The 10,780-nt window shown below is 43.0% G+C and overlaps 1 protein-coding gene and 1 non-coding gene across 4 annotated transcripts in view; one reads left to right on the top strand and one right to left on the bottom strand.

The window, feature by feature from the left end:
• The window catches only part of SMG6 (SMG6 nonsense mediated mRNA decay factor), a 197,074-nt gene that overhangs the window by 1,601 nt on the left and 184,693 nt on the right, over positions 1-10,780 (top strand). For 2 of the 3 annotated variants that reach the window (XM_020909771.2, XM_020909772.2), the window contains exons 2-6: positions 733-2,467; positions 3,017-3,209; positions 3,789-3,899; positions 6,481-6,587; positions 6,813-6,891. In XM_020909771.2, coding sequence (XP_020765430.2) covers positions 733-2,467; positions 3,017-3,209; positions 3,789-3,899; positions 6,481-6,587; positions 6,813-6,891 — 2,225 coding nt within the window. Of the gene's footprint in view, positions 1-14; positions 141-732; positions 2,468-3,016; positions 3,210-3,788; positions 3,900-6,480; positions 6,588-6,812; positions 6,892-10,780 lie in introns of those variants that run through there. The other variant, XM_020909770.2, reaches the window with a different exon arrangement.
• On the bottom strand, positions 9,255-9,328 carry TRNAW-CCA (transfer RNA tryptophan (anticodon CCA)). Its single transcript has one exon. It is a non-coding gene; the product is annotated as a tRNA-Trp (tRNA).

The raw sequence follows: 10,780 nt of genomic DNA, 5'->3' as shown, positions 1-10,780 counted from the left end.
GTTAGTCTCAGTATTCTAATGATGCTAGTCTGAGTAGTGTTTCCTTGAAATGACTCTACTGGCTGCTGTTAGAGAGTTAGTGAGCATGAGTGGAGATGAAGAATGTGAAAGGAACTGCTTCCTGTTTGCTTCAACCGGAGGTATGCGATTGGGTAGTTGAAAGCCTTAAGAAGAGGATTGTCCTGGCCAAGTTCAGTGACTGGAGTTGCAAACTTTTTCTCCAGAGATGTCTAGAACTGTGGATTGTTATATGCATACCCCTCATTTTCTCCCTCTTCCCCCATTAGTATGTTAAAAGGACTCAACCACCCCATAAAAAATGTTAAGAGGCAGAAGAGACCACAGTGGAGCTGAGAGCTCTATAGCAGAAAAAAAGTCCAATGCAGAACTGGTCAGAGATCTTTTATTATTGACAGTGATGAGGTAGTTTACGGTCTTGTGGATCTGAGTATGATTTGGGTAAAAATCAAGAGAATATGATTTTTTCCCCCCTTGTTTCCCCAGCTCAAGTGTAGGTAGCTCCAATATAGTTAAGTTTTTAGTTTTGTCAGTTGCTGAACAAATATCTTAAACCTAGTAGAATTTCCGTTTCTGCAGAAAGTTGCTTCCTTGTCCATCGATATGAACACTTGGATGTGTAATTCTTGCTTTACTTTTAATGACAGTTTTTTTCCTCTCCTTCCCCTTTATTCTTCCACCTTCTCCTCCCCAACACTCTCTCCAATATGGCAGAAAATATGAAGGAGCCCAGGCAGCGAAAAGATAACAGGCGCCCAGATCTGGAAATCTATAAGCCTGGTCTTTCCCGACTAAGAAACAGACCTAAAATCAAGGAACCCTCTGGGAGTGACGAGTTGAAGAATGAAGTTGTTAATGACAGAGATTCTTCTGCTGTTGGAAATTGTACCCAGCTCATTAAAGATGTCTGCAAAGACAACCCACAGCAAAATGGTCCTGTAGACTCAGAAAATGTTCGGGCACAGGAGTCCTTTCCTCGGACTGTTGGACAAGAGGATCGAAGCCTAAGAATTATTAAGAGGACAAAGAAACCGGACATGCAGATCTATCAACCTGGAAGGCGTTTGCAGACTGTTACCAAAGAAGCCACCAGCCGAGTGGAAGAGGAAGAAATCCTCAACCAGGTAGAGCAACTGAGGGTAGAGGAAGATGAGTGTAGGGGAAATGTGAAAGAGGAGGTGGTGAACAAGCCGGACAGAGAGGAGGCTGAAAAGAGCCCAAGTGGTGACAGAGTAAGGGCTGCAAAGGGAGAAAAAGGAAAGAGGGTAGAGAAGGGGGAGGGGGTGAAGAAGGTGAACGAAGACTCGGCGCAGGGGAAGCCAGGTTCTGCCAAGCGCTACTCCCGCTCAGACAAACGCAGGAACCGCTATCGCACTTGCAGCACCAGCTCGGCTGGTAGCAACAACAGTGCCGAGGGGGCTGGCCTGACTGACAGTGGAAGTCGCCGCCGCCGCCAGGATCGGACCAAGGAGAGGCCCCGACTGAAGAAGCAGGTGTCTATGTCCTCAACCGACTCCTTGGATGAGGATAGAATTGATGAGCCTGATGGACCACGGAGGAGCTCAGAGAGGAAGAAGCATTCAGAAAGAAGCTGGTCTGGCCGAGGGGAGGGAGAGCAGAAAAGCAATGGTAAAGAAAATCGAGGCACTCTTCGAGTCACTTTTGATGCAGAAACCATGAACAAAGATTCCCCAGTGGTGAGGTCGGCCAGGGAAGAAGTGGATAGGTTAAAGCCAGACAAGGGCTCGAGCGGTGGGGGCAAAGGCTCTGAGAAGCCAGAGTCCAAAAACCTGAGACAGGAACTTCGGGGTCGTGGCCGGGGCATTCTCATTCTCCCTGCCCACACAACCTTGTCAGTCAGTTCAGCTGGCTCTCCAGAGTCGGCACCTTTGGGACCTCGGCTTTTATTTGGAACTGGTAGCAAGGGATCTCGGAGTTGGGGCCGGGGAGGCACCACTCGACGATTGTGGGACCCAAACAATCCTGAACAGAAACCCGCTCTAAAGAGCCAGACGCCACAGCTGCATTTCTTGGACACTGATGATGAAGTCAGCCCTACCTCCTGGGGTGACTCACGCCAGGCCCAAGCCTCTTACTACAAGTTTCAGAACTCCGACAACCCCTATTATTACCCCCGGGCACCAGGCCCCGCCTCCCAGTATCCTTACACAGGCTATAGCCCTCTGCAGTACCCGGTGGGCCCTACAAACGGTGTGTACCCAGCGCCTTACTACCCGGGCTACCCAGCTCCATCAGGGCAGTATGTGTGTAGCCCTCTGCCTGCCAGCACCATGAGTCCTGAGGAGGTGGAACAGCACATGAGGAACATGCAGCAGCAGGAACTGCACCGGCTCCTCCGGGTGGCTGACAACCAAGAACTACAACTCAGCAACCTGCTCTCCAGGGACCGCATCAGTCCTGAGGGCCTGGAGAAGATGGCTCAGCTCAGGTATGGAGTGGCGGGGGGGTCCCATCCTGGCTAAAGGGGAGTAGGAATAAGCTGGAGGTGTACAGGGCCCCAAGGCTGAGGAAGGTAGAAGCCTTTCAGGTAAACTCCCGGGTGTTACCTCCCTTTCACATTAATTTTTGTAAGGGAAGGGAAGTTAGAAAAAGAGCGGAGCAGAAAAAATTTGTTTCTAGTCCTAGAAATGATTGTGCTTCCCACTTTTTAAGAAGAAAAAAGTCTTAAGAGAGCATGGACTCTGGATATGAAAAAGGAAAGACTTTCTAAAGTGCCAAGAAATAAACAGCATGTACCCTGTTACTTTGGCTATTAAATTCAGGTAGAGGTATATGGGGAAGACCTACTTTCCTAGACCTAACTTGTCTTTGGAATGACATTCTGCTATGCAGAATGGAAGCTAGAGTGAGAGCTATACCTGGTGGCATTTTGGATTTCCTGCCAAGGAAAGTGTGTGATTTGCAGGAACCTCAGGTCTTGGGTCTAGCCTTTCCTGTGGTGTATTTGGAGCTAGAAGTTGCATGTATTTTATTCCAGAGCTGAACTGCTGCAGCTATATGAGCGCTGTATTCTGTTAGATATTGAGTTCTCTGATAATCAGAATGTGGATCAGATCCTGTGGAAGAATGCTTTCTATCAGGTGATTGAGAAGTTCAGGCAGCTTCTCAAGGATCCGAATGTTGAGAACCCAGAACAGATTCGGAACAGACTTTTGGAGCTCTTGGATGAGGTAAACCATCATCTTTATGTCCTCAGGATAAAGGCTTCAGCATCCTTTAGTTGGGATGAGTTTTTGCCACCCACAATACTGTGTTTTATAATATAACATTGACAACAAACTTTATATGCTCTTTTCTTGAGTTTAGGCCTACCCTGCTTCTGTTGCTTCCTTGACACTACAGCTTAACTGACAGGTGGAGTTTGTTTTGAGCTTGGAAGCTTTCTGAATGCCTTCACCTGGAGTGTGTGTTCCTGTGTGCGTGTGTGTGACTGTAACTTTCAGCGTGTGGGATCTTAGTTCCCTGACCAGGGATCAAACCCATGCCCCCTGCAGTGGAAGCTCAGCCTTAACCACTGGACTATCAGGCGAGTCCCTGTGTATGTTTTCATATCTTTAAAACCTCGGAAAGGCTTATGCTATCAAACTTGTCTTGGGTTTAGTTGGTGGCCACCAAGTACTGCACATACCTCCCTTAACATCTGCTGGTTGAACAATAGCAGAACTGTGAAAGGGTTTCTTGCCACAGTTTCTGGGTAGAATGAATCAGTACAGGCTGATTTGGCTGATTCTTATTTTTTCTCTTTATAGGGCAGTGACTTCTTTGATAGCTTGCTTCAGAAGCTGCAGGTCACTTACAAGTTCAAATTGGAGGACTACATGGACGGTCTTGCCATTCGCAGCAAGCCATTACGAAAGACAGTAAGCCAGCTTCTTTATGTTAAATTTATTCATTCACTTAGTAAGCATTTATTTAGTGTTAGTTATGTGCTGGGCACTGTGCTGGGTGTTGAGGATGCAAGAATGAAAGATATAGTCCTGTGGGGGAACAGACGAGTTAAAGCAACAGTTATAATGTAATGTCATAAATACTGTAGTAATGGTATGTATAGAGTGTAGAGGGCATTGGGTCTGCTATAGACTGATGGGGTCAAAGAAGGTTTCTTAGCTACTGTCAGGTTGATTTTTGAAACATGGCTAGGAGTGGAAGGGGCAGTTTAGATACAGGGCACAGTGAGAGGACCACACCTCGTTGGGAAAGTAGAAGAAATCAGCATGCTGATGTCCGTAATGTGCATTGGGCTGTTGGAGGAGGTAAAGTTAACGAAGTAGGAAGGGATGGATCATAAACTCTTATGTGTCTTGCCGAAGAGTTTGGATTTTCTTCCTGAAAGAAGTGAGGAGCTATAGATTGATTTTCAGCAAATGGATGGCATAGATATGTTCTTGGGACTCAGCAATCAGATGAGTTTGGGCAAGATTGGAGGTAGGAGAGCTGGGTGTGGGCGTGAATGAGGTAGAGGAAGTGGAGGTGAAGAGGAGACAGATTGGAAAACTGTAGGGAGCAGCGTCGAATTGCTGGCTGGTTCAGTGTGAATGTTGAGATTGGAGGCGTGAGGAGGAGTCCAGATTCTCCCCGAATTTTGTGCCCTAGAAGAGAAGCTGGGAAGGAAGAGGTTAGTTCTGCTTTAATCAGCTTGAGTAGAGGACCTGAAAATGAACAAATGAATGCTCTGGTCTGTCTAGAGCTCAGGAGAAAGAGCTTGAGTGGTCCTTGAAGTTCAGAAGTCGTCAATATGTAGATGATAATTGAAGCAGAAGTTGGGAAACTGGGAGAGCCAGCCCAGGGGCAGGGAGCCGGATTTTAGGGTGGTGGTGGGTAAAATGGACAAGTGCTATAAAAACCCTCACATGTTATGATTGCTGAAAAGTGTTGGTTGGGTTGGATGGCCTTAACACGAGTTATATTACTTGGAGAGGATGGAAACCAGATTGTAGTGAATGAGAAGTAGGGTAGCAGATATAATGAGAGGGTAACCCAGGCTGTTCTTGTAAGAAGGCTGTGAAGGCAAGGAGGGAAAGGAAGTTAGTAGTTAAAAGACAGTGCCAAGAGAAGTTTGTTTTTAACCTTGGAGAGACTTTAGCGTAATTATATGTTGAGAGGAAAGGGCCAAGGGAGAATAAGAGGTCAATTCATTAGAGAAACGAGTGTGATTTATGGAACAGAGGCTTCCTCTTGCCTTTCTGCTTCTTTTGATCAGTTGCCATGCAGAAGCTCTGTTACTAATCAACAAGTACTTGTTGAGTCCCTCCTACGCACCAGGTGCCATTCCAGGCACAGGTAATTCAGCCTGGAAGAAGAACACTGTGGTCCCAACTCTCAGAGTTTAGTTTCATTAGGGGTGAGTCCAGGCGTTGGATTAGTAACTGCAGGCGTGGTGGCTTCTGCAAAGGGTGTTGTGGGCTGTGGTGTAGGTATAACGGGGCCTAGCGGACCACAGAGGCCTGCGGAAGTCGTGGCTGAGCTAAGGCTGAAGACCCAAGACGTCAGCCAGGTGACGTGTTAGTCGCCCAGCCTTGTCTGGCTCTTTGTGACCCCATGGACTGTACAGCCCACCAGGCTCCTCTGTCCATGGGATTCTCCAGGCAAGAATGCTCGAGTGGGTAGCCATTCCCTTCTCCAAGGGATCTTCCCAACCCAGAGATCAAACCCCATGTCTCCTGCATTGGTGAGCTGATTCTTTACTGCTGAGCCACCAGGGAAGTTCCTAACAATATGTAGTAACAGCATGTACATGTTATGAAGTGATGTTCCTTAACATATTTTGGTTGAGCGCATGTCTTAGGGTGGTTAAAGTTTTACTCATCTTCTCATTGAGGGACAGATGCCAAGCCCATCAGTGAGAAAACATACATGTAGTATTACCCAATCCTGGATGTTATGGGTGTTTGGTAAAGGGTAACTTACTGTTTTAGGAAATTATTATTGTCCTGCAAAGGAGATGGAGTGCAGTAACACAGTACAGTGGTTTTAATAGTTTGAGGAGAGAAAGATGATGGAAGGATGGAAAGGAAAGAACAAACAACTGTTCTATTACTCTATTTGTATATCACTGTGCATGGCTTGTGCAATCATAGCTCCCCAACCAGGGATCATACCCAGGCCCACAGCAGTGAACGTGCCAAGTCTTAATCACTGGACTGCCAGGGAAATCCCTGTATATCGCTTTATAATTCATAAAGTATTCTTACACATTTTCCCTCCAGTTTCCCTGTGAGATAGGTATTTATTCCGATGGAGAAGTTGAGTTCCAGAGACTTAGTTGAGGTTCCCCAGCTACTACAAAGACAGGCAGAATGTTTTTTCCATTTGACTGGACTTTGTTGAGGATTGCTGGTCCCTTGTTAATGCTGCTCTGTGATTCTGACCCTCACCCTGCCCTTTGGGGCTGAAGTTAGAGTTTCTTGGGTAGATACTGCTAACTGGTCGTTTCTCCTGAAGGTAAAATATGCCTTGATCAGTGCCCAGCGATGTATGATTTGCCAAGGAGATATTGCCAGGTATCGGGAGCAAGCCAACGACACGGCAAATTATGGGAAGGCACGCAGGTACTGTTGCTTCTTGTTCATTACTCCTCTTCCCCGTGTGGCTTTAACCTAGGCCCTGTTCGGAGCAGTGGGCCACCTGAGCCGCGTCTTGTACATACGTCCTGCAGGTGCTCCCTGCTTTACCACTCGCGAGGGTTACAGTTTAAGTAGTAAGGGCCATCAGGTGATAAATGGGGAAAGTGTTAATGCAGAAACATCTTTTTTTAAATTGTTTTTCTCTTCTAGTTGGTACCTGAAGGCCCAGCATATTGCTCCGAAGAATGGGCGCCCTTATAACCAGTTGGCTCTGCTGGCTGTGTATACGGTAAGAAATTTCGGATGGGGAGGTATTTTGCAGGCAATATGTAAGATATATGGATTTTGATAGCATCAACTCCTGGAACTAGAACTCATCTTAACACCCAACCCAAAGTATACCCCCTTCTGTCTGCCATCCTCAAACTCCTTTTGGTAACTGTTGCTTTCAGAGGTAAGTTGTGAGGGACCTTTCACTTCAGTTGAATCCACTTTCACTACACTTAAGTTCCCAGGGGAATGCTTATGCTGCAGCCAAACATTACTCTTTTTGACCAAGGTTTCTGCTCTGAATCTTGTCTTGTTTCCCTTCCCTAGGTTGAACTAGGTTACTCATCTCTAGAAGGAAAGGAAGGCTCCCTGTATGTCTCCCCTTTGAAGTCCTCAACTAGCCCTAAGTACATCCTTCTTTCCTTTCCCCAGATCATCCCCTTATTCATCTGAGCTTTTTACCTTAGGAGTCTTTTTAGCAGATGCACAGTAAATGCCAAATCGTACCTCTCTGATTTTGCTGAGCTCCTCTAAATGTTGCTCTCACAATTAGCCTTGGAATCTGACAGAGCCCCTAGTGAGGAAACTGACTTCAAGGGGGAGGGGCCAATTGTAGGTACCAAAGGTTTAAATATAAGGAGCAGTTAACGTGTTCATTGGCAGGAAGAGTTTTCTTAATGTTGTAAAATTCATTGCCCACATAAATAGTGTTTGAATTGATATTTTTATCCTTTATTCCACCAAAATTAAAAAAAAAATTCCTAACACTTTAATTATGGATTGACATTGTTAATAAGGAATGTGGTTTAAGGATACACTTCTTACGGAATCTATGAATTTCTCTCTCTGCTTTCTACCTCTGTCTTATTCTCTTTTTGATATGTGTTGAGATTTTTATCGCCCCTCTTTGTTGCTTTTTCTCTCCCCTTTAGTCTTATTTGTTAACTAGAAAATGTAAAAAAATTTTCTCCTCAATGGCTTTAAAAAAAATTCAGAGAAAATTCATCTAGGAAAATTAACCATTAATTATGGTCTGTACCTAGGGGTGAGACTGCTGGGTCAAATGGTAATTCTATGTTTCACTTTTTGAGGATCTGCCAAGTTGTTTTTTATAGTAATTGCAGCATTTTACATTTCTACCAGCAGTGTAGGAGAGTTCCAGTTTCTTCATGTTCTTGCTGACATTTATTATTTTTCATTACTTTGAGTATGACCAACCTAGTGGGTATGAAGTGATATCTCATTGTGGTTCCCTCCTCCCTACCTGGGGACTTTTTTTTCTTCTTCTTTACTATATTTTTAAAATTTTTTGGTCAGTTTTAGGTTTACAGAAAAATTGGACAGAAAGTACAGAGAGTTCCCGTATACTTCTTCAACTCCCAGTTTTCCCTATTATTAACATCTTTCATTAGTATAGTATATTAGTTACAGTTAATGAGTCAGTGCAGGTACATTTGTTAATACTAAAGTCTGCAGCTTACACTTGGGTTCACTTTTATTATTGTACACTCTATGAGTTTGAACAAATGTAGTGACATGTGTCCAGCATTACAGGATCACAGAATGTTTTCACTGCCCTAAAAATAATACTCTGTGCTCCACCACTCACCTCTTTATCCTTCTTCCCTCCCCTAAGCTTCTGTCAGTCACTGATATTTTTTACTGTCTCTCTAGTTTTGACTTTTCCAGAATGTCATATATTTGGAACCATACTGTATGTAGCCTTTTCATGTTGGCTGCTTTCATTTAGCACTTAGAGGTATTTTTGTGACTTGATAGCTCTTTTTGTTTATTGATGAGTAGTATTCCAGTGTATCGATGTACCATAGTTTATCCATTCCCCTATTGAAGGACATCTTGATTATTTCCAGGTTTTGACTATCAAATGCTAGAAACATTTTTGTGCACATTTTCTTGTGGACATAAGTTCTCAAATTATTTGGATAGCTACTTAGGAGTGTGATTGCTGGGTTGTGTGGTTAGGGTATATATAGTTTTGGAAGAACCTGTCAAACTGTCTTCCAAAGTGGCTGTACCATTTGGCATTCCCGCCTATTGCTGTGCATCCTTTTAAGCATTTGGTCTTGTTGGTGTTCTGGATTTTGCTCTGATAGGTTTGCAGAATCCTATTTGTGTTAGACTTTAACTTGCAATTCCCTAGTGACAGATGATGTACAGCATCTTTTCATATACTTATTTGCTTTCTGTGTATTTTTGGTGAGATGTCTGTTTAGATCTTTTGCGCATTCTTAAATTGTATTATTTTCTTGTTGTTGTTGTTTTTTAAATATTTGGCTGTGCTGAGTCTTAGTTGTGGCATGCAGAGTCTTCAGTCTTCCTTGTGGCATTCAGGATATTTTAGTTGTGGCCTGTGGGATCTAGTTCCCTGGCCAGGAATCGAACCTAAGCTCCCCTGCATTGGAGGCATGGCGTCTTAGCCACTGGACCACCAGGGAAGTCCCTATTGTTGAGTTTTTAGAGCTCCCATATTTTGGATACCAATCCTTTATTAGATATGTGTTTTACAAATATTTTCTCTCAATCTGTAGTTTTTATTTTCTTAGTGTTTTTCACAGAAGTTTTTAAAATCAATGAAATCTAAGAACTTTATCAACTTTTTTTTTTATGGATTGTGCTTTCAGTGTTGTATCTGAGAAGGCGTTGCTAAACGCATGTTACCTAGATTTTCTCTGTTATCTCCTAGGAGTTGTAGAGTTTTACATTTTACATTAAAGTCTGTAGTTCATTTTGGGTTAATTTTTGTGAAAGGTGTAATGTCTGTGTATAGATTCATTGTTTTGCATGTGGGTGTATGGTTTTTAACATCATTTGCTGAAAAGACTATCCTTTCTCCTTTAAACTGCCTTTGCTCCTTTGTCAAAAATCAACTGACTGTATTTGTGAAGGTGTGTTTCTGGGTTCTCTATTCAGTTTCATTGATCTACTTGTTTATTCTCTGGCCGGTACCACACTGTCTTGATTACTATAGCTAGCTTTATAGCAAATCTGGAAGTCAGGTAGTGTCAGTATTGTGTAGGCTATCCTGGATGTTTTTTTATTTGCCTTTTCATGTAAACTTTAGAATCATTTTGTGTGAAGTGGTAGCTCACTTTTGATTTGCATTTCCCTAATGTTTAATTATATTTAGCATCTTTTCATATGCTTATTAGTCTGTTCAAGTCCTTTACCCATTTTTTTTTTTAAATCAAGAAAATAAAATTCTTTTAACTTATTTACTTTTTAATTGAAGGATAATTGCTTTACAGAGTTTTGTTTACTGTCAAACCTCAACAAAAAATTTTTTAACTGTAATCACACATAAAGCAAAGTTTGCCATCTTTAAAAGCGTAATGTTTCAGTAGTGTTGAATACATTCACATTGTTGTGCAGTTAATCTTCAGAACTCTTTTCATCTTACAGAACTGAAACTCTCTACCCATTAAATAGCAACTCTCTGTTCTCCCCTCCCTCTGGCCTTTGGTGACCACCCTTCTTCTTTCTGTCTCTGTGAATTTGTGTACTCTAGTTACCGAATATAAATGTAATAAAAAAGTTTGTGTCTTTGTGACTAGCTTATTTCACTTAGCGTTAAATCCTCAAGGTTCATTCATGTTACAGCTTATGTCAGTTTTCTCCTTAAGGCTGAGTAATATTCAATTGTGTATATACCATATTTTGTTTTTCATTTCATTTCTCGATGGACATGTTTACCTTTTGACCATTGTGAATAACACCACTGTGAATATGAGTGTACAAATACCTCTTCAAGACCCTGCTTACTAATCTTTTGGGCATATACTCAGAAGTGGAGTTGTTGGATCATGGGGTAATCTGACAATAGCATTTTCAGTTTTCTGAAGAATCACTGCACTGACAGCTGTACCATTTTACAGTCCCACAAGGATTCC

Source organism: Odocoileus virginianus, chromosome 17, assembly GCF_023699985.2.
Source record: "Odocoileus virginianus isolate 20LAN1187 ecotype Illinois chromosome 17, Ovbor_1.2, whole genome shotgun sequence".
Lineage (NCBI taxonomy): Eukaryota > Metazoa > Chordata > Mammalia > Artiodactyla > Cervidae > Odocoileus > Odocoileus virginianus.
The sequence above is the reverse complement of the archived record's forward strand: the minus strand, read 5'-3'. Positions and strand labels throughout refer to the sequence as shown.